The sequence below is a fragment of the Engraulis encrasicolus genome, chromosome 14, assembly GCF_034702125.1.
Source record: "Engraulis encrasicolus isolate BLACKSEA-1 chromosome 14, IST_EnEncr_1.0, whole genome shotgun sequence".
Classification (NCBI taxonomy): Eukaryota; Metazoa; Chordata; class Actinopteri; order Clupeiformes; family Engraulidae; genus Engraulis; species Engraulis encrasicolus.
Window position 1 is genome coordinate 55,485,237 of NC_085870.1, and position 24,943 is coordinate 55,510,179.

At 40.2% G+C, this 24,943-nt stretch overlaps 1 protein-coding gene across 6 annotated transcripts in view; it reads left to right on the forward strand.

Moving 5' to 3' along the window:
- Nucleotides 1-24,943, forward strand: part of pxk (PX domain containing serine/threonine kinase) — a 157,106-nt gene that overhangs the window by 80,288 nt on the left and 51,875 nt on the right. For all 6 annotated transcript variants that reach the window (XM_063216184.1, XM_063216185.1, XM_063216186.1 and 3 more), the window contains exons 10-14: nucleotides 4,564-4,725; nucleotides 16,668-16,785; nucleotides 19,627-19,705; nucleotides 20,797-20,851; nucleotides 21,395-21,472. In XM_063216184.1, coding sequence (XP_063072254.1) covers nucleotides 4,564-4,725; nucleotides 16,668-16,785; nucleotides 19,627-19,705; nucleotides 20,797-20,851; nucleotides 21,395-21,472 — 492 coding nt within the window. The remainder of the gene's footprint in view (nucleotides 1-4,563; nucleotides 4,726-16,667; nucleotides 16,786-19,626; nucleotides 19,706-20,796; nucleotides 20,852-21,394; nucleotides 21,473-24,943) is intronic.

Genomic DNA, 24,943 nt, shown 5'->3' on the forward strand with positions numbered 1-24,943 from the left:
AAGTGATAAAATCATGAATTTAATTCCATTTAATTTCCATTTTATCTCATTTCAAAATTTATTTTTAGTCTTTTCGTCAGAAAGGTTAAGATTTGGGGGAAAATAGCTGCTTATCCAAAAACTGTGCAGAAACCCATGATATCAATTTTCATCAAGAAAACCGTGATGCACATTTTTTCCAAAACCGCCCAGCCCTACACATGACCCACTCATGACCATGTTCATGACCTTACAGGCTACGTTTAGACTAGAAACCGGACATTTTAAGTTTTTTTGATATTCAATTTTTTAATTTTCAATTCATCATAATTCATATTCTCAATTGTGTAATTGGGTCATTTCACGTGAAATCAGACACTTTGGACCTGACCGACACAGATTTCAATCATACTTGCTGTGCCTGTTTAGTAGCAAAATAGCACCCCAGAACTGCATTGGTGTGAATCTGACACCAATATTAAAGGGTAACGTTTAGGTTAAATTTATAACTAAATATATACTGGATGTTGTCAGGAGAGGTGTTCTGAAACATATATGTGAAATTCACCGTCTATAACAAAGCCAAACTGCAATATTTTTATGAAAATGTATCATTTTACAGCTACTTCTGAAATATTGGGTTCGTCGCTGGCAGAGCCTCTATGACGTAGATAGAGGGAGTCCAACTAAAGTTCTGGCTCAGCTCTCGCTTGTGGATGTAGGCTTACCAACCATTTTGGCTGTTGTAGAGAGGCTGGGAAAAGTAGACAGTTATATTGTATTTGGGTTATTGAAAATGGTCTATTACTGAGTTTGTGCATTGTGTATTAAAAAAGAAGGATCAGCGGGTCTATCGGTTTATCTAGAATATGAAACTGTTCTGGGTCTCCGCGCTGTCTGTGACCATGCGTAATTTGCGATTATAAACAGGGGGGCGATATCTAGGCCTATCTCTCCTTTGCTTTCACATGAGAGATGCATTTCATAGGCAAATCTAAAACAGTCTCAAAGTAAACAATTACATAGGCTACTTAGAAACAGCGACTACTTTAATATTTTTCCCAAAAATGGCATTTTGTGGAGTAACGACATGCCTGCCGCCATGGACTTGCGGCACTACTCTTATGTGAAGCACGTTACAGTTTCACGATTGGCTTACAGGCTACAAAAAGACCAAACTATACAATAGGCTATGGTTGAAGGCACTACCCTTTGCTGACATGATGAGAAATAATATGGTCACTGTGTGTGGCATGGCGTCAAACGTTTCCTACTCGGTGCAAAACAATAACTCATAGCACCCGAGAAAAATGCCATGTTGTAAAAATGACATATAGACTATTTTCAATTTCAGTTCACTGCTCAGTGGGCCTATTACATGAAACTTCAATAAAGCTCATCCACATGCAGGTCACAAAACAATAAACCAGGCGGCGGGACTTTCGATTATATTCCCTCCAAAAATGTCAGAATGTCACAAAAAACAGTTATTTGCATTGTCCGTAATTATACCAAACTAAAAACGTATTCCCGTAGGCTAGAAGAAATTAAGTCTTCAGCTGCTATAATCCTCGTTACAAAACTGAAACAAAAATGCCAGCACAAATATTAGGCTACCTATATAGGCCTACCTATTATTGCATTGCGAGCTGTCCACGTGTGTGGTGCTATAGGGGCGAAATGCACTGGCAGCACTCGTCGTTGAGTTTGGGAAATGTCTTTAGTGGGAGTAGGCCTATTTGAATGTGTAAAACACGTTTGACATGATGGATATTTTCAGTAGGCTATGCTTGGGGAAGTAGATCGATTATTATTTGTATGCGTTTTGTTTCACCGTCGAGCTTTGCCAAACTAACGTGATGTGGTCCTGACATTTTACTGAATAGCACAATATCTCTACAAAATCGGCAGTAAATTGAATTGAATTGAAGTCTCCCAACATGTCTTGCCAATCCATGAGGATACGGAAAATCTAGCACATCACAAGCGGAGAAAGCGTTCCTTTGATAGAGAGGACCTGCGTAAAGTGTAAAGTGCTGTGCGCACGTTTGGTTGCCGGTTTTACACATTACGGGGATAAACATGCCAGGTCCAAATTACTAACAGGAAAAGAGGGACGATGACAAAGGGGATGAATCGCTAGGAAGACAGGGATGATCTTTCTCACAGAGCAATGTTGTCTGCAATGTTGTCTCGCCTGGTTTTGTGTAGGCTAGGGTTATGACACGCAATCCACCGCTGGACCAGCTGGCTATCAGCAATCGCCGCAAGAATCAAACCTGTTTCAAATCCTGGTCATCCCTCGTGAGTGTACTAGGCTACTCACGCATATAGGTTAGTTAAAACATTGCTACGACCCAATTTGGCAGACTGTCCACTCCATGCGCAAAATACACAGCGTCGGAAGGGATTCGGTTACTGACAGACACGAGGCACGATGCGATCCTCAACTTCAGAAAAAAAGATGGAAATGTGGATATGCTACGTAGGCCTGGAGAAAGAGGTTCACTCTCTCCAGCAGTTCAAAACCAGCGTGTCACGTAGGTTATGCTTCGGAAGCATATCGTTTTTTTCCGACAAAAGCGAAGCGCCATAAAGTCACAGTCAAGCTTCCAGGCTATAGGCCAGCACAGCAGCGTTAATAAACTCCAGAATAGTCATTTGACATAGGCCTGGCAATATTACTGTGCAAACGAAGTGTGGGGGATTGAGGCAATAAAAACAGTCGGTGGTGGTAGTGCGCGATAGCTCTGTGATGGGCAGGGGGATTCTTTTGGCTACACCTAGCCTACCCAACTCACGACTCTGGATGCAACCGAGAATCTCCACAATGAGGGAAACACATCGAAAATATAAAATTGAATATGCTATATGCACAAATAGAGTTCATATCAATCAAACATTCTATTAGGTTAACAATGTTATTTTGAAACCGAATGAAGTGCCACATAATAACGGTCTGGCACACCCTCATGGCGCTGCTGCAGCGCATTGACATGAAGGAAATGTTCGCAAGCACCTACAAAAAATATTATTATTATTTTAAATAATAAAACGGTTTGGACAGTATCTGGTGGATACTGCCACTGTTTAAGGCCATTTAACTTGTTGAAATTTAGCCTATAGGTTTGGAAAGGTGTTACAATATTAGAATCTGGCCTATTCTCTGCGGTGCTTAGTATGTCTGTAGAACGCGGCGACTCCCTCTATCTACGTCGGATTCTAAATGTTTGTTTAAAAGAAGCCGCCGTTATTTTTGCCAAAGTTTTCTGAAAATGTTGTTTATGCAATAATTCGGTATTTTGACGTATATCACATCTAAATTGATGTATTGGGGTTCTTAAAATGAGATTTAGTGGTGTTTAACCTGCAAGTTACACTTTAAGGGAGAAACAGACTAGCAAAGGTTTACATATCATGGTAGGACACTATACATTCAGCATTGGTTATATCAGTCAGTGTAAGTCACAAAAAGATGTCTGTGGTGTTATTTGAAAGCTCTTTTGTGGCTCTACAAATTACACAAACAGCATAGAATACAACAACCTTCAGAATATGAATTATGATACATTAAAAAATTAAAAATTGAATATCCAAAAAACGTATATTTTTAAATGGCAGGTTTCTTGTCTAAACGTAGCCTGCAATGTCATCAACAACACCTGAAATGCAGTTCTGGGGTGCTACTACAAAGGCACACCAAGTATGATTGAAATCTGTGTCGGTCGGGTCCCAAAGTGTCTGATTTCACGTGAAATGACCCTTACCAGGAATATTTTGTTGATGAGATTTGTGACTGGAAATTGCAGTAGCAATGTATTTAGCATTAGCCCTATGGGCTCCCTTTTCCATTCCATACATTATCCCACATGAAAGACTTGCCAACACTCGCCAACTCATGGACACTCAAAGAGGAACTGCAGTATGCATGCAAAGCTAACTGGCTACAATGGGAACCAATCAGACTGATAGCCTATATTCTAATTTCTCTGGTTTCGGGCCGGCCCGCACATCACTACTCCATTGACTTCAAAACCTTTACTGGTCTTGAATACTTCAAACCATGTTAATGATCCCTTAGTAAGTTATGTCTGATTTAGACAGTTCTACAGAGTACGAAGTTCCAAATTCCCTTTTCTTATGTATTGCTTTGTAACTGCATAGAGCCACAGATTGAGCACCTACCAGGGGTTTTCAGTGTGCATAAGGTCAGGAGACTGACATAGTCAATCCATGAATTGCTTTCTCTTGAAGCGTTTTGGGGATAAGAATGATGTGCTGAACCTTGTACAGTGAGATGGAGCATTATCTAACATGGAAATTAAAAGTTGTTCCTCAAGGTGTTTGATTTCCTGTTGAACCACACCCTGAAGTCCACCTCTAGAACTTTCACATCAATTTCTTAAATCAGTGTCACCCCCTCTTTGTTGTCACATGTGTGTCAAATGCCAGCAGGGTGGTGTTGGAGTTGTTGATGATAATATGGAGGAAATATTGTTCCCAGTATATTAGTTGGATACTGCAAGATAACAGGATTATCTTTTGTGTTTTTTTGAGTAATAATGAATTTTCTCTCCAACTTAGGCACTGAAGTTTCTCCATGATAAAGGGTTCCCGTACGGTCATCTGCATGCTTCCAACGTCCTACTTGAAGACGACACGTGCAAACTGCTGGACATTGAGAATTCTCTTCTTGGTCTACCCTCCTACTACAAACCTTACGTAACACAGTTCAGAAAAATCAATGTGAGTGTTCTTGTTGTTGTTATTGTTGTTATCATACCAGCGTCACTCTGTTTCAGTACAGCGGATGGGACACTCAAAAGAGCCAAATTGGGCACTTTTGTAGTAAAAGCATGAAAATCTGTACACATATCCTTCTTGATATGCTGATTGCATTGGAAGCGTGGCGAAACATGCTGAATTTTCAAGATTGACGCCAAAGCAAATATGGTCAACCCATATTAATAAATCCTTCATTAAGATGGCTAAACAATGTTTATGAAACTACTTGAAACATTGTAGTGAAAGCATGAATATTGATGCAGTTACGTCTTATGCTGATTAAAAATAGAAATGGAGTTTGGGGACTTTTTAAATTTATTTTAATAGTTTACTTTAAAGCAATTAGACAACTTATTGGGGCCTGAAAACACATTTAGTTCCTCAATTTGAACATGGGAGAGTCAAATAGCTATTATGTAACAAAATACATTATATCTAGTGGCCTAGCTCAGCGGTGTAGTCTACTTTTTTGAAGTGGGTATACTGTATATTCGAGCATTTTTTGAAGTGGGTATACTGTATATATTTATGCCATTCTAAATAATGCATCAATCAATTTTAAGTGGGTATACTGAAGCCCCTAAAATTTAGAAGTGGGTATACTCCGTATACCTGCGCTCTACATAGACTACACCACTGGCCTAGCTTCGGCTAACTTGGGAACAGAAGCACTTGCAGTCAGAACCGTTAGAATTTTCCCATGCCGTGCGAAAGATTTTCCCATGCCGTGCGGCTGGTTTTCAGCTGGCGTGGGTTTTCCCCCCCCCTCCCTCCGATATTAGAGTAGAGTAGAGTAGAGTAGAGTAGAGTAACTTTATTGATCCCCAGGGGGAAATTCAGGTATCCAGTAGCTTACATAAATACACAAATACACAAAAGCCCACATGGACATTTCAAGACAAAAATAAACACAGGAATAGTCATCAGGGTGGGGAAAATACAATAAAATAATAGAGATAAATGTAGAAAAAGGTAATTGTGCAAAAAGACATTCTGTGAGTTGGGATAGACCAAAGCAGAAAAAAACATAAAAAAAATTCAAATTTAAATAAATTTAAATTAAAAAAAATTCAAATTTAAATATTCAAATTTAAACACGCCCACGATTTATTTGTAGACACGATTCCAGGTGTTGCCATTAGATGGCGCTCCTCTCATATAGAACAATATTCGTGTTGAGAGGGAAATAGCCCTACTGTAGACCCAGGTCTACGTTAAAAAAGTAAGGGATAATTGACGACACCTTGTTCGATTAGCAGGAATGATGCATGCTGCTGCTGTTTGTGTGGTCTCCATGTCGCTTAGGCTCATGTCCACGTTTCAACATGCACACTGTACTGAAGTCTTGGAAACTGTAGTCATACTGCTGCCTATGTAATTATCATGTTTGTGTGTGACATGTGATACTTTATTGGCCAAAAAATAATATAGGCTTATGTCAGAGAGGATTTATAGAGGAGAGACCAAACTGGCAGCTTCTTCCGGGTGGTACTGTCCACGAGGCGGCGATGTTCAAGCAGAGGAGAGCCGTCAGAATGAATGGGGGTCCTATGAAGCTCCACAATAGACGCAAGTGATGTGTCGGATATGGAAGGTCACCGGTTTTCATTTTATTTGTCCTAAAGGAAGTGTAAATTGTCCTTCCAAATGGCACTTGGTTTGATTTTTTAAACTCACTGCATTTTTTTAAAAACACGCATTTTGTGCATGAATAACGTGAAACTCAATTACCCAGAATGCTGCACGTGAGCTCTCTACCCGGGTGATTCTGGAAAACAAACATGGAGGCAACTCGCTTTACTACCTTAAGAATGTGTTAATCCGACGCTAGATTTCTTAACTGATGAAAATCGAAGGCAGAAATCAACATTGTAGTGTCTAAATTTGAGGTCGATTGGTCTATTTGTGGCGTACATCACGATGTTCTAAAAATAGCGCTTTAAAATAGGGAGCTCGTCTTTCGTGCGGACTAAACAAAATAAATAATTTTAATCTGAAAGATTCAGAAAAAAAACCAATCATTCCCGACTCGTCTTGCTCTCTGTCATGCTTTCTTAATAAGGAGTGTTCATGGGAATTAGGCTTCTGTGAAATGTGTTCAACGGTATGACCAAATAGGCTGTAACATGTTTTTTTAGGCTAAATGGCTGCGACAATACGGGGATAAGCGAAATCGTTGGAAGCTAGTTTATCAGCTGTCATTGTCAAAAGCAAATACAGGCAGACAGCGCGTGGTGGCGGGGCAACAGAATTGTGATGTCGCTTGTATCGTCAGGAATCATGATCTGGAAATGTTTCTGCGCGTGCGTGTGTGTGGGTGTGGGTCTCATTTGACCACTTAACACACGATGGGGGAGGAGAGGGCCTATCAAAAAACCAAGGCCATGAATGCAAATTCTTGTCCGTTCGCTTACGGGTAAAAAAAAAACCCTTCCCCCTCTCTCGCTCTGAAGGCTATTGTTGCGCCCTCCCTCCCCCACTCAAATAGAACCAAAGTGTGTACGCATCACACAAAATAATGTTAGAAACTGTAAGACGAGGATAGCCTTCCCGTGCTTTAGCCTAAATGTAGCCTAATGTTTGAACACAAGTTCAATGCAATTTTACCAAACGAAAAACTATCCACATACAGTGCCTTCAAAAAGTCTACACACCCCTCCTCAAATGGCAGGTTTTTGTGATGTAAAAGAATGACAGAAAGACAAATAAATTCACAGCTTTTTCCATCTTCAATCTAAACTATTAACCTGTACAACGCAATTTAGAAACAAGCATAAAGCTTTAAATGAAAACAATAGAAAATAAAAAAACTTCAATTAACGTGGTTGCATAAATATACACCCCCTTAAATTAATACTTACTGTAGTTGCAGCACCTTTGGCTTGTCTGGGCCATTCCAAAACCTCAATATTATTCTGCTGAAGCCATTCTTTTGTAGACTTAGGCGTGTGCTTAGAGAAATTGTCGTTCTGAAAGATTAGTTCCTCTGCATCTTCACCTTTCTACCAGGGGGGCGAAGATTTTGTGCCACTACCACGGCCCCTGTGGAAATGTTCATAATTCCCTCCTCCCTAATGAATGCCCCAGTTACAGCTGAAGAAAAACAGCACAAAAGAACAATGCTGCCACCACCATACTTCACGTTAGGTATGGTGTTATTGCGGTGATATTTTGCGCCAAACATACCCTTTTGAATTATGACCAAAAAGTTAAATTTTGGTGAGGTAAATTTTCCAAAAACACAGATGTGTTATGGTCAGGTGAAACCGAGGTGGAACATTTTGGTCATAATTCCATTCCATTCTTCCCTACTTCACTAAAATGGCATTTGTCTAACATTTGGAGACATCGCCTTGCCCTTTCTACAGAGTGGAGAAGCGGGAAGCGTCTCTCTCTCTCTCTCTCTCTCTCTCTCTCTCTCTCTCTCTCTCTCTCTCTCTCTCTCTCTCTCTCTCTCTCTAGTCTAATTCATTGGGCACAGTTTGCTCCACGAACACACAGCGCAGACTTCACCAGCCGTGGACACTCCCCCGGGGTAGCAGCCAGAGGGATTTTGTTATACTGTAACTTCTGCATTTGAGAATGTTTTCATGCTTTCGCAAAGTCAACTCTCTACTTTTTACAAGTAGTCACAAGTGGGAGTTGATAGTAGATGCATTAACAACTCTAAATAAGCTATAGCCTAATGCCCATAGACAAATCCCCCTCCTTTATTCATAAAGACCTCTCTCTCTCTTTAAACTTTAAACATGTTCAGTTGGGTTGAGGACCGCGTCGGATCCATGGCGGACTCTGATTGGTTTGTGCTAACTAGGCAGGAGGTGGGAGGGCATTTGTAGTTGTCACCTCAGTCCAGAAAACAGCTGGCTACATACAGGAAAGGGTCCGCATATGCGCTTAAAACAAGTAGAAAAACAGCGCACACGTGTGAGAAACGTCCATTTAACCCTCTCTCTTATTAAATGCTGCGGTCCGGCACATGAAGAGCTCTTTTCCAAAATGAGATATATCCACGCACGTGGATATATCTCATTTTGGAAAAGAACTCTTCATTTGTATCCATTGCCTGAACAACCTCTGCGAGACAAAAAACCTGGGCAAAAATCGGAAGGTGAAGCACATACATGAACTTCAGACTTATAAGGCTTTTACAAATGTGTCAAGATTGTTCGATTCATGCATGTGCCGATGTGTGGTGAGTGGAGATTGACTTTGGAGCGGAGGGGGAGAGGGAGAGCGAAATGCTCCGCCTGCCCACATTCATAAATCAGCATGAAATCGCCAGTAAAGAGCTGCCCAAAATCGGACAAACGGTGAGGTCGATTATAGGATAGTCTATTAGGCAGCGTTATTTTCATCCGCATTAATATAGCCCCTACAACTAAATATTGTCAAATTACCGTCTGCCTATCGAAAACGTGCTCCAGTTCACATCCATTCTCTCTCTGGACAATGTCTTATCACGAAGCCAAAAAAAGACGTGCATGTTGCGTATTACACTGTGTTTGTAAAGACAACACCCAGCTTGCCCTTTTCCTCTTTAGTGAACTATGGCAGTGCGAGATATTAAGTCTACAGTGAACCACGAAAGTCGTAGAATTTTGTGAGCAAAAGACAGAGAATTTGGTCTTGATGGATAAATAAGAGGGGGGATTTGTCTACATGTATGGCCATTAGGCTATACAGTAGCTTATTTAGAGTCATTAATGCATCTACTATCAACTCCCACTTGTGACTACTTGTGAAAAGTAGAGAGTTGACTTCGCGAAAGCATGAAAACATTTGCTACAACAAGGCCAGCCAAACCGCGAGCACTCAAATGCAGAAGTTACTACAGTAGGCTATAACAAAATCCCTGTGGGTGCTACCCAGGGGAGTGTCCACGGCTGGTGAAGTCTGCGCTGTGTGTTCGTGGAGCAAACTGTGCCCAATAAATTAGACTACTGGTTGTATTCCAAGTCAAAAGCAACTGTGCTGCTGACGTAATATTAGTTATAGAATGCTTGATGAAACTGCACTGAGATGTCATTTTTCCCAGAGCGCGCGCGGGAGGGATGGGGGTTAGTGGTGATGACGCCGTCCTATACTTTAAATACAATACAAGATCTAAAAACTCACAATGCATAGAATCAGATGGTAACCCCTTCGTGAAATATTAGCCTACATCAAATGCAATCAGTCCATTTCTTAAACTATGGTAGGCTATAGTCCTTTTTAACTTTGCGATTCCGAAGTGTGTGTGGTCTCAAAAGTGTCTCCGTGCCTCGCGATGCACAGGCAGTTCCAACACAAAGTGCGTAAATGTCACATCTTTAAAACCAACACCTTCTCTCAAAATAAATATAAAAAACACAGAAATCTGTAGGCTATTGGTGTCCATCTGCCATTACATTTATTGTTAAACAGCTGGACAATTACATATTTCCGGGCGCCTTGGGGGAGGGGGATGGTTGCAATATGTGGCAGTTGCAAGACTGCAGATTTCACTGCAGAAAATATATAAAGTTTGCCTTTCTAATAGTCTCTGAGATATCTGTACAAGGAAAGGTAAAGGGTTGCATCCGTCCCCACTCTTCCCCATGGCGCCCGGTAATTCACTGCGCCTCCCCGTGGCCAAAAAAGACATAACATGCAAGTTTGGCAACTTCCTTGCGGGGCGTAGACTAAATTTCAATAACAATTAAGCCGGCCGCACCCACAGCGATTTCTCTGCGGGGATCTGCCAAGGGACTGTGAAGGGACAGTCAGGGAAACAGAGGCAAATCTAAATGGCTGGGTCTGTACAATAGGAGCCATACAGTTTTTTCTGTTCCATCTGGAAGCCGTGCAGTAGCTGTGCAATTGCCAGCCGGCTGGCGTGAACCATCATTTTACAGTGGTGTTCTCTGCATGAGTGTTGGTAAGCAAGTCTGCTCTGTGCTTGCAATGGCTCGAGTGGAGGGGAATGTATTGCATGTAGGATAGCCTTAGCCTCGCACACCATCCTACGTACTTCCGGCAAGAGACTTGGCTCAGCACTACGTCTGGTAACTGTTTTCTGTGGAGCGATGTTGAGCGGTAGGATTTTGGCCGGTGTTCTGATAAACGGTCTATATTGTAATTTTATCCTACGGTAGGATGTTCTGTCAGACATGTCTGTTAAACGGGCCTACATCGCCAAAGATAGACGTCGGACATCTTTGTTCAACAACTTATCCTGATTTTTCCGAAAATGTCCTTCCCACTTCCTGCAATCGTGTCAGATGATCAAACAACCTCCAGACCATGAGTACGAAATGAAATGGTAGTATTATTGGATGGTCAGGACCAGGCTAGCAAAGCGTACCTTTTGGCAGTATAGTCAAACAACAACAAAAAATGTTTTGATATTACGAAATCTGATATCGTTTGACAGCAATATTCATATTGCGATATAAATTTGATATATTGCACAGCCCTAGCGTGAACTGTAGCCTTCTTGTGATTGCCTGGGCTTCAGATAAATATCCACTTTCACTTTCAACACCACAATATGAAAACGCGGCTTGTCTCCTCAACTTCGAACTCTTCATTACTGCTACAACAAAAAAGCAGTAGTCCTTTGTCTCCCCGTTTTTGTCATGTAATATATAGTTACTGGAAATGTGTAATAAAAACAGGGGTATCTACAGGGAACAAGTCTCAGGCATGCAAACTTGCCACCTTCCGGGCCTACGCTACCGCAGAAAATTTCATATAGTTCCCACTGTTGTAATGACAGGAGAGATGCCACAACCTATAAGTCAGTGGCCACAACTGACAACGACGTTTGACCAATCACAGCATTGGTATTTGTCAGCACAGCCAATAAGAAGAACGAGCCCAATCTGAGTCTCGCCCTTCCTTCATACTTTGAAAAACAGCGCAAAGGTCTTCGGTCGGCTGGGCTGGCGAGTTACTTTCTCATAATATGAAAATGTCCAGACGATCGGTCACAGATAACGTTTCCCAGAGAGGTGTGTGAGAGTTGTGTCCGACTATTTCCCCCTTCCCAAATGCAGATACAGCTCCAGGCCTTTTTATTAGAATACCATGAAAAAGTTGATTTATTTCCATAATTCCATCAATAATGTTAAACTGTCATGGATTGTAGATTCATGGCCCAGTTTTTTAACTATTCCAATCATTAAATTGTTTATTTTTACACATTTTGGTCTTCCAGCTCAAAAAAACCATGAATTAAGGAATTCACATCATTAGAATATTGTAATAAAATCACAATTTTCTTCATCAAAATTTGTTTCACATCAGTGCACATCAAATCAGTTGAACTTTGGTACTTTCTACACAACATGCAATGTTCAATACTTGGTTAGGACTCTCTCTGTCTTAATATTATTAATAATAACGGCCATGATGCGTTAAACATTGAAGTCAATGGCAGAAACAGTGCATGGGAGTAATGGAAGGCCAGATATCCTTGATGCTTTGCCGTCAGCTGTTTTTGTATAGCTGACCTGGTGTCCCACACTTCCCTCTTCAATATACCCGAAGATTTCCATGCCACGTTTTGGTGTTAACTCACCAGTTTAATTCTAACTCAACAGAAATTAAACCCCATTCATTTTCAATGGGGATTCATTTCTGGTTATTTAGAATTAAACTGGTGAGTTAGCGCCAAAACGTGGCATGGAAATGTACAGGGTATTTTGAAGAGTGAAGTGTGGGGTACCAGGTCAACAAACAAGAACAGCTGACAGCAAAGCATCAAGGATATCTGGGCTTCCATAACTGCCATGCACTGTTTTTCCATTGACTTCAATGTTAAACGCATCATGGCCATTATGAAGACAGAGAATGTCCTAACCAAGTATTGACCATTGCATATTATGTAGAAAGTACCAAATTTCAACTGATATAATGTGACCCGAATTTTGATGAAGAAAAATGTGATTTTATAACAATATTCTAATAATGCGAATTCCCCAATTCATGGGTTTTTTGAGCTGGAAGGCCAACGTATATAAAAAGAAAAAAAATAATGATTGGAATAGTTAAAAAACTGGGCCATGAATCTACAATCCATGACAGTTTAACATTATTGATGGAATTATGGAAATAAATCAACTTTTTCATGGTATTCTAATAAAAAGGCCTGGAGCTGTATGTGCCGTCTTTGGACTTGACTGTGGAAATCTGCATGGTTAGCGAACAGGTACCCCACACCTCTCATGATGAAATGGCCTAACTGCTCTCTGCTCTAATATTAATTTTGCTGTAAAGTTATGCACAATTGCATGCTATTTAAGATCATGATTCGGCAGGCCTTTTCTTGTATGACAACAACAAACGGGACGCAAGCATTTCGATGAGGAGTGAGTGGATGTAGCCTAACAGAGACAGTTGTTTTTCCTGATAATTTGACGCAGCTTCTCTGCCTTCGTGAAAAAGTGTTTCTTCTCAAAAGAGCTCCGTTAATGAAAGCTTGGTTACACGTGTTCCTCGTATTCTGCTGTTTTGGTTAATGGTTTGAAATGTCCATTCACGTCAACAGTAGAATTATTTCAGTTTCCGTTCGCTCGGGAGACCGGGGTAAGATGAGCCACGAGGTAAGATGAGCCACCCCCTTTTTCTCGAAAAAGATGAATAAATTTTAACATGTCACCACATTCTAAGGTGGTGGAAATTCTTTTCTAACACCTGTGAAAAAGTGAAGCATGTGCCAAATTTGGCGAGAGAGATATTTGTGAAAATGTGTTTTTTTGCTCTTAAAGTGAATTCCATGTATATTCAAAACATGGATGATATAGACAAAACAAAAATAGAACAATTTCTGGTCTCATCGTGCCTGAAATGTTACTTAATAAGCTACTATATGAGTGGTATTTTAAGTCTTTTTGCACTTTTATGATAATTTTATGAGCATTTGTTTACATAATTTTGGTATCGGGGTAAGATGACCCTTTCGAGATGGGGTAAAATGAGCCTCTTATCCTAATGGAATGTATAATGGTTGAACACCATGTTATGATATTTCAGCATAACCAGATAATATCTTTCATATCATACCAAGGTGAGTTGAGATGAATGACTTTATGCGTGTTTCAGCCAATTCAAACAATAATATTAACTTTTTTTCTGCATTGCACTCTGTATTGTTCGCCATGGTATTCAAACAAAGATGTAAGGGCCCACAATACGTATTTTTTGGCATAGTGCTGTTGCTTTAGTTGTTTTGTTTCATAGATTCATTAGTTACATTTGTTTTAATAAATAAAACTTGTTTAGCTGAGATTTTTGACTGGGCTCAATTTACCCCAAGCAGTGGCTCATCTTACCCCGCCAAATACGCCTTCATCGCTTAGCTGTGACGAAAAATGTAAAAAGTGGCTCATCTTACCCCGGTCTCCCCTATTGTGTACGAATTATAAACGATGCAAATGACATCTGATTTTTGCCCGAGTGAATCCAACTGGTAGTAGAGTTTTGACGAGTGAGTGCGCTACAGGGGGAAAAGGCTAAGTAGCTACCAGGTAATAAACCAGGTGAAGAAGCGCATGTAGGCTACGCGAGGCATCCAACATCATGCATCAATCTGCAGGCCGTATCTATGCGCACGAGAGGGAGAGGGAGAGGGAAAGAGAGAAGCCTAGGCCAGTCAGTAGCATTTGACACGGGACAAATTACAACAGTAAGCATAATCATTCCAAGTGTAATCCCTAGTATATCATATTAAAAATGTACCTGTTTATATTTAGTGGAAAATACTCTAAAAGGTCAAAGTTGGAGCTTTCCTTCCTACTGATTTTCCACAGGGAGACAATATATAACAGATACTAGGTGAATGGAAAGTTTGAGCAGTTTGAGTAAAATTTCAGTAGCTAATTCAAACTATGACAAAGTTTTTTTTTGTAGGCCTATTGCAAGTTGTCTGAAATATGATGATTAAATATGCAAATGAGATCACAACCAAGCAAGTGTTGAGGGGGTGTTAAGAAGGAGACTGCTGAGAGGAGGGGGTGCTTAGTTGCCATTGGGGGGCATTAGTTTATTTTATTTTTTAATAGGAGCTACTAAGGGTTTTGATTAGGTCAGTTGTTGGGGAAACTTATGATGAGAACCACTGCTCTATCATGATGTAATTTAAAAACCTATTTTATCTATCTATCTATCTATCTATCTATCTATCTATCTATCTATCTATCTATCTATCTATCTATCTATCTATCTATCTATCTATCTATCTATCTATCTATCTATCTACCTATCTACCTATCTACCTACCCAAACCCATAACGCAATGACCAGACCCCGCGTTTTTGTTGTTGGGGCGAGATTCATTAAGAACAAGACTGTAACACAGCCTGTGTTCGTAACACCCTTTGCAGTGGGCTATTTGAAAAAAGATAAATTGCCAACCAGTTACGGTTCTCAGCTGATTTGGCGACGTCTTCTGTGTCCTAATATCCTCATGTTTTAGTAGTTAGAAATAGGTGTTCAACAGTTAGGCTACTCAAAATAATTGTAGTTACTGAATCTGTATCCCTTATACTTGTCCAAGTGTCCCCAACATGACAGTCCTTTCACGAATATTGCTATATACTGGAAATGTTTCCGTCCGGCTGTGGAATTTCTGTTGTTCCCGCGCTGCGTTTCCACTTAAAAAAAGCGCCTTGTAATTAATATATTTACGATCAGCAGATTCATTACAAAGCGCAAATCAAGAGCTGTCACACAAAACTTTGCGCTGTCAGAGAGGCATTCAAATGCGTGAATGACTCTGACCTGCTAAACTGTGAGTGGATTTGATGAGTGAGATTAAATGAGATAATATAGGGGATATTATAGGGGATATTCCTTGTGGAAAAAAATCTCCAGTAATAACCTATTCATTTATAATTTATATCAATATTACAAGACTATTATGTTGTCATAATATAGTATAATATAATATAATATAACATAACATAACATAACATAATATAATATAGCCTAATATAGTAATATAATATAATAATATATACATGGGTAATATGAGCCTCGGGACACTGTGCACTAGAAAAAATGGGCCTCGACGTCGAAAAGGTTAAGAATCCCTAGTGTACACGGCTCTGTTTACATCCGAAAGCTGCATTGGAGAGCTTTAAACGTACACTGTGCAGGAAATGGTCAAAAAAGGTACTGCAACTATGCTGCTCATTGAAACTGGGCTGCCTATTGCCAAACTGGATCTTTACATGAAAGTTTACCACGTAATAAACTAATATTTTCTAGTAAGGTCCAAGTACAGTCATTTTTGCTGCTAAAAATGGCTATTTCTGGAAATTCAAAATGGCGGACCATGGAGAAGATTCCCCTTTTCATGTATGAAAAGTGTTTTTTTTCTAGTCATAATGAACTTACTTGAACATACTTAGAATTTGATGGTGGTGGTAAGTATTCAGGAAAAAGGTAACGTTAGTGAATGGGCAGCATGAATTCTGGAAATGAACAACTAAAAATCTCACACACTGTACCTTTGAGAAACCTGCTAAAAACACCTGCTAAATGCCCAAGTCCTTTTTTTGGGAAAAGGTGTCCTCAGGCCTATAAAGAGTAGCCTAAATATCTCAGCTACCAAAGCACATAAAAACATGAAGTAAGTTAAAGTTGCATTAGAATGTGTTCATTCAGCTGTAACATGCCCACATTTTTGAATGTGAAAAAAAATCCTCAAATCTCATGAGCCTGAATACTGCGTCCATGTCTGGATCAATGTTGCACATACCTGTAGGCAGCATCCAGAATTAATGGGTTAATTTCACTTCTCATGTTACTTGTCTTGCCCTGTCTTGTCTATTGTATGTGATCATTTATAAGCGCCTTTAACCCTTTGAGCAGCACCACATATATTTGAGGTGTTAGGTGATGCAGGCCTTTAATCATTAATAATTTTGTTGGTCTAGATGATGGAGGCTGTTGACGTCTACTCATTTGGTCACCTGCTGTTTGAAATGACCTACGGACGCCCACCAGATGCCATTCCTGTCGACCATCTGCCCCCAGCTCCCTTCACATCTGTCGGTTAGGACACACACACACACACACACACACACACACACACACACACACACACACACACACACACACACACACACACACACACACACACACACACACACACACACACACACACACACACCTGTTGACCATATGTCCCCAGCTCCCGTCACATCTGTAGTTGAGGTCACTCACAAAAGGACACACACACACACACACACACACACACACACACACACACACACACACACACACACACACACACACACACACACACACACACACACACACACACACACATACCTGTCGACCATCTGTCTCCAGCTCCCTTCACATCTGTAGGTGAGGTCACGCTCAGCAGTGACTTTATGATTATATAGTGTTGTCACGATATCCAGGGCTGTACATTGGCGACCAATTGGTCGCATTTTGAGTGAGTATGTATTTATGTATGTATGTATGTATGTATTTCAACTAGGGGTGGGCAAACATGAAAATCTTTAATCGCATTAACTCGATGACTTTCTGTGATTAATCGTGATTAATCGCATAGCGCGAAACCCAAAAATAATAATAATAAATAATAAACAAAATAAATAATAAATAAAAATATTTTATTAATTTAATAAAATAATTATAATAATTTGCATATGTACTGTGTAGATAACCTATGTATAATATTCCACAATGGAAATGTAGGCTATTTGCCAACCTAGCAGTCTAAATTTTGTAGTAGGCTATATGCCTTTGGGTCATTCCATGTCAATTCACACGCCTTCCCCACGTGACCCTCTCCGATGTACCCGATATCTCACACACAGGTACCTTTTTGATGTCAATTGAAAGAATACCAAGTATTAGCACCCTACGTCCAGCAGTTGCGGAAATGAAGCCCTCCAAAGTTGGGGTGCCATGCCCACTTTTCAAGCCTGTGAATTGCATACAAAATTTACAAGCAGATTTTGACACTTCTGGTTTTAGTTTGAAGGAAGACACAGGCCTAAAAATCGCCATGGCCCCTCAATATGACCCTGTCTACCAGATGATGTACTTACAAATAGCATGCCTTGATTATTTTTGGCTATATTAAGCCTTAAAAACTGGATTTGTGAAAAGCGTGATGAAGAATCTTGCCATTTTGGGGTTCCAGATATTGGAAACTATGTATGCTTTGGGAGTTATAATTGATTTAATTATAATTTCCATCATATTTGGGAACTGTACAGTGTATTCCAAAAAAAGTAGGGCACTCAGACTTTTAATGATGGAATAGGAGGGACTCAAAAACAGCTTTGGGACAAAATGACCTTAGTTTTAACTTCACGAAAAGTTTTCCAAAGTTCTTGTCATTCTGACTCACCAAGCGTTAGATCTAGCACTAGCTCCGATATGTTCTCCTGGCTTGTTTACCTTTTAGTACTGGCAGCAGGTAGACTAGACACGCACGCGCACGCTCACACACATACTGGACCACGACCAACCAGATGAAGTTTCCGCCCTTCCTTAATTCTGATTTGTTTAAACCTCGACATTGAGCGCAGACAGAACCCAAGTGGACTTTCAGAGTTGCACGTTTTTTTTTCCCGAAAGGCTGGTCGCACCAGTGCGACCTCCGATTTTTTTTAGTCACACTTAAAATATTATGGCGCATGTGCGACCAAATTGGTCGCACTCTAGAGCTCTGCAATGGCATGTGTGAATATGTGCTTAGTCAATGGCAAAATGCTAAACACTTCATGGTTATTGCCCAGATATTTTTTATTTCAGAGGGCCGAGCCTCAGTGGGAGTCAAGGGAGATGGGCGTGAGAGCGATCGGGACAGGACCTGTCAACCATCCCTTATTTCCCGGGAAACTTCCTAATTTTGACTCATTTCCCGATTTGAAAAGTTTCCCGGAAATATCCCGGATTTTTCACATTATCAAAAAACACAGTCGGTCCAGTAGGCTAATTACAGGCTACCCACGGCCCTGACCAATGAGCCACACCCCCTCTTGAGGAGAGAGACAGAGGGTCTTGCTTATCGAGCTACCTGCCAGAAGACTGTATGCCAGATGCCACCAAGAATTGAAGTTCCTTGAAAATACGAGCTGTCACCCTCGAGCTCCGTAGCGTTTGTGCGCCCACTCTTTTCCTCAGAAACCGTCAGTTCATGCAACGCATAAAACGGCCTCGGAACAGCAAATCATGCGATTAACCTAATCACAACCTGTAGCCTACCAGCACGAAGTTTTGCATGAACAGACGACTTGTGCGACAAAACAAGAAGAAACTCATTGCGCTCATTTCATTGTTTTGTTTTCATTGCATTGTTTCTCCACCACGCTGTAAAATGTGTGCTGAGGGATTTTAGGATCTGTCTTTGCACGTGCGCTGTTGTGAAAAGCAGAGTAGAACACACCGTCTCTGTCATCCGTCATCCGTCATCCGTCTCTGTCATCCTGTTGACTGTCAAAATTTGGCCTTTAGAAAACTTTGCTGGATTTTGGCTTGAAATGTGGGAAATTCGGTTTTCCCGAATTTTGGAAGCTCAAAGTTGACAGGTATGCAGGAAACTGAAGCTCAGACTTGTGATTGGGTGAACCCTGAAAGAAATTTCCTTGTCAGTTGTTGACATGTGGATATGTTATTGTTATCTGACTGACAACTCTCGTCGTGGTAACCAGTGAGGAAGCTATTCATTGCGGTATATTCCAGTTTTTTGTACATATTCTTGTAAACATAGTGTTGCTTTTTGAAGGGGCTAGCTTGCAAGAAAGCTAGAGCTATGCAAAATGCCAAGCATTGTGGATTAAATTCTGGCGAATTTGTCCACATTCTAATCACGTGAAAGGGTTAATAATATTGTTACTTCATTTTCTTCAGTGTCTGTGCTGCAGTCCATCCTCTCGAGTGAGGCGTGCAAGACAGGAATGCCGACAGTCACGCAACTTCTGCAGGGACCGTAAGACCAAATAGCTGTCTTTTTTTACACTTAACTTGATGTCGGAATCATATGCAAAATCATGTCACAAAAAGTGCCAAAACAATTTTCATGACACATGCATTAGTCATGAACATCATGCCATTATGTCAAACGTTTTATGGTCATGAAAAGTTGACATTGTTTGGGCTGTCTTTAACATAACTGAATGTCTGTGGCATTGACAATGTTTATAACACGTCCAGATCTGTGTTACGACACTGTTATAACAGTCATGTCATACATATGATGCCGGTGTCAAGTTAAGTGTTACCCTCTTTTTCAAACTAACGGTATGACAATGATGCATCAGAATTTATGTATGAATATTCCCTTCAAGAGAAACGGGGTTACTTCCTCGCACTTCCAAGTACCGGTAAAACCACACTGTTTTACAAAGACAACGTGCAGTATCTACATATTTTGACAAGGTTGAGTTTACACTGAAAGTGGTTTTCATTACACCTCTTTTAGGGTGTGACAAAGCCTTATGGTCCAAATATGTCACGTTTTAGAGATAATGCTGTGTCAAATTTGCCTTAACAATATCCAAACTAATACCAAGACTTTGAAGGAATTTTTCTCAGTTTCAATATTGGCATAGTTACCGCACTTTGCCTTTGTACGGCAGTATTTATGATGTAACCACCAGAATTTATGTTTACTTGCAATACATGCTTGTGGTAACAACTGGGGTGGGGAGACTTTGAGTCCGTCTTATCCGGCCCCCTGTATAATTTTAGTGTTATGCAGTTTCACATGAAATATGACATGTTTTGTTAAGGCGTCTTAGAAATGTCATTTGCAATATAATTAAGTTATATTTTCAGGGAGCCTAGTGAAGGTGGGGTCTGTTGTAAAGGTGACCACCTTCAATATTGACGTAAAGTGCAGTGGGGGGATCCTGGTTTATGTTCATAGTTACTGCCCTTGGAGGACTTCATAAAATTTGAAGTGGCCTTTGAATGAAAATGGTTTCCCCACTATGCCCTAGACTAAAAAAACATTGTCTGATCATGCTAATTCTTGGAGGCGACAAAATAATAGGTATCTATCTTTTGTGTTGATTTCAGATTATTCAAAGACGTGTTGTTGTTTAACACAGTGGCGGAGAAGGCCCAGTTCAAGGTAAAACCTATTTTCCTCCGGAAGCAAAGACATATCTCTCCTACTTATGTGACACATTTGAGTTAAGGGTTATACATTGTCAGAACTAGGACATGTGTTATAAAGGTGCACTGTGTACAATGGTGGCCAGAGTAGGTATTGCCACTGTGATGAAAAGTGAAATTGTGCTGCCATGAGTATTTAGTAAATAATAAACTTACTAACATATTTACTAGCATGACCAAAATACAGTAAATTTTACAGCTAAAAATGTCAGTTTATGTAAATTCAACATGGCAGACATGGAGAACATCCATCTATTCATGTATGAATAGTGCAATTTTCCTTTATTTTTTTTAGAATTTCTTAGAATTTTATGTCAGTGGTAATTCTTTGTGAAAAAGGTCAAATTTGTTAGGTAGGTAAAAAGGTAAAAATGCAGCATGAAATCTAGAAAGAAACGGGGGGAAATTACACAGTGCACCTTGATTTGACGATCTGTTTGAACAAGAATATGTCTTGCATGTGGCAAAGAAATACCCATCATTTTCTTTTCTCCAACAGATAACTTCCAAATTAAAAGAGGCTTTGAAAACCGCAAAAGACGGCCTGGAGAAGAAGATTCAGGAGGAACAAAAAACGGTCAGTGCCATGACACCTCTGAATTCCACAGCTCTGGGTCTATGTACCCCGATTATGACAACCGGGGTAAAGGAAGTCCGTTGGTGACATTATAATAATAATAATAATAAGAAGAAGAATAATAATTTATTGTTTAATGTGCAGTATCACCATACAACATGGTCTCAAAACACTGTAAAAACAAAAAATGAAATGAAATAGAATAAAATAATGAATTCACTCCAAAAGATAATAAAAGAAAATTATGAGGGAAAAAAAATGATGGGAAAATAATCAAAAAGTAGGCTATGGTAATTTAAAGAAGCTTAATACTAAAAAAGCATAAGTGAAAAAAAGAAGAGACAAAGAACAAAAAAGAAAATAATAGAAATAGGAACCTAAGACAAAAGACAAAATTATTAACAAAAGACCAACGCATTTCAGAGCCTATAATGCGATGAAAGCAAAAATGTTTCTAATCTGGATTTAACGATCACTATAGAGCCTGCCTGTCTAACATTAAGGGGAAGATTGTTCATAATGTGAGTGCGCGGAAGGCAAAAGCTCTGTGGCCAGCTGACTTCTTCCGCACCACAGGGATTGATAGGAGTCCAGCATGCATGGACCGCAGGGACCGAGGTGTAATGTAGGGTGTGAGCAGCTCGGAAAAATAAGTGGGTGCTAAGATTTTAAAGTCTGCTCTGACGTGAACAGGCAACCAATGGAGGGAGGCTAGGATTGGTGAAATACGTTCAAATTTCTTGGTCCTTGTTAATACCCTTGCTGCACAAAGATTCAAATAATTCCAGGGTTTACCCCAGGATTTCCTTGAAGGTGCGGTGTCAGGACCCCGCCAACCATGGAGACCACCAGGTTGGGAACCAATGATTTATATCACGCAAGTGATATCACAATACACATGTTTCCAGTTATTCTCTTTATTTCCAACTGTCACTCAGAAATGCCCATAACATAAAACAGTGTTGTGTTGCAAAAATTATATTTCTTTAAAAGGAATCCTTTACATGTGCCGGGCTGGACCACAGCTGTGCATTTAAGAACAGTGTTGTCATAGTTGCTTTGAAACAGTAATCAGACTTCCGACTACTACTTTAAAAACTAACTTAGTTAAGTTACTGACTACTTGCTTTTAAAACAAAGTTAGATTACTTTTGGTTTCTTTCAGCAGAGGCTGATCCCCCACCCCCATGACATTAAAATGACTACCAATTCTGCCAATAGGCCTATTCTATGGACATGTATTTAACCGGAACATCAAAAATGTTTTTTAATAAAAAATAAATACGACAGTCTTTCGTGACTTTTCTTAAAACAGCTTATAAAAAGCCTCTCACATAAAAAGTCATAAGCCTACATCATCATCATCATCATCATTATTAGACCTATTATTATTACTATTATTATTACTGTATTATATTGTAGCGCCGAGCGGTAGCCACTTCAAAAAGGATGTCGGAGGCAGCAGATACAATGTAGTGTTGTCTTTAATCCCTGCCCTTTTACAGTGTAAAACGGGCAAAAGGAGGTGTCCCCCAGGAAAACAACAAACACTCTACACTAAACAATAAATAAACTCGCACTCACACTCACACTCGCACACGTCTACACTCAAATTAGTTTCTCTCAGCTCTGCCTAACCGTTATGAACGTTATCGATAACTTGTCAATCACCCCGCCCCTTATCAATACCCATCCTATCTAATTCCTTAATTATTCCCGCCCGGACACCTCCCCCCAATCAAAACCCACCCCAAAACTCATTGGCACACACAAAATTCTAGAAGACACACAAGGGAGTGGGGAACAACATTCACGTGCACAGATACACACACATTCACTATTCACACATACTGATAGACAGAGTAGAGAGGGAATCCTATGGGGTAACACACACACACAGTCCACTCAAGGGGCTCGGCGCTACACTATTATTATCATTAGTAGTAGTAGTAGTAGTAGGCTAGGATGTGGAGGAGGAGGAGGAGGAGTAGCCTATGCTCTACCACTCCAGCTATTACTGGCCATGATGGAGATGCCATTGCAAAATAATAATGAATGGGGAAAAAAAATATAATTTGTCTTGCATTATGCTTATACTGTATACTTCAGTGACGCTAGTTTTTATCATAAGTCGGGGAACATTTCTCTGATACAGCCACTTGCTCAGCTGCTTGCTCTGCAGCTCTACTTTGATCTGGATGGTGTGTGGCCGTGCGTCTAATCCGCATATCTTCAATTGTCTGCGTCACCAATATCACCATATCCCAAACTTCCTCAGTGAAAATATTTGGAAGTTCATATAAAGCAGTGGTGTAGTCTACTGTTTTGAAGTGGGTATACTGTATATTCGGCCAGACATGGGCTCGGTGGTTACCAAGCGGTCGGGACGCGACCCCCTCGCGACCAATCTAAGTGACAAAAATGTTTGCGTCCATGTATCAGAGTTGTTGTACAAGGCACTTGAGCAAAGAGGCTATATATGGTACGAAAATGTATTGCATTTGCAAGTCAATATCTCAATTTCCAACTCTCCATCGGAAAGATGTTCAATAGTCATGCCCTAATGCCCTAGTAAAATCTATTCCATCCATCTATAACAGTTCTTCGTCATTCATTTTACTTTTTAAATTAAGCACCTTGAGTAAAATGTGACCTGCTCTTGGATGTCAATAGATTCCTGGAGTATTTCCCTAGTGTCTACTGGCATCTAGTGGTCAGATTTCGGAACTGATCCTGGTCACGAATGATGGCCTACCCACTGGTGTTTACATTCACCTCAAGTTTTGTTGTGTAAACCTGAAGTTTATAATAATAATAATAATAATAATAATAATAATAATAATACTACTAATAAAGATGTTCGTGAAAGTTAGACGAGGGGTTAAGTCATATTGTTATTAAACACCTTACCTGTCACAGCCCTGGAAAGTGTACCCTGCAAACGCGAACCCACGGATGTGAGATGATAGTTGTATAATCCGATCCAAATGGTGAGAACATGAGAACGTATCAGCCCACTCCAGATGTACAAGGACATTTCGTAGATGCCTCGAGTTTACAATTTAGCAACCTTTAGCAACTACCGATACGCACTCCATGCTAGATTTTTGTTTTGGATCGATGACAGGGAGGCAGAATAGCCGCGTCTGATTGGTTGGTCGCAATGAAACCATAGATAAATGGACACCTGAATTGTGGCTATTCAGCCTTTCGGTATAGCCTAACCCCGGGCGCCGTCATCTTTGACCTGCATCGTTACATTTTGCATTGATGCTACCACCACCTACAGGATAATGTGCGTATAGCCTGGAACTGATTGATGCTGGCCATATAATTAAGATACCGGTTCAATATGGCGCCGCTGTGACAGCAGCCCAGTGGTCAACTGAAAGGCGTTCATATCTGGAAATACCTACCGTCGGAGAATGATTGCCGCAATCTCCAAATTAACGTTATAAAGTCTAATATATC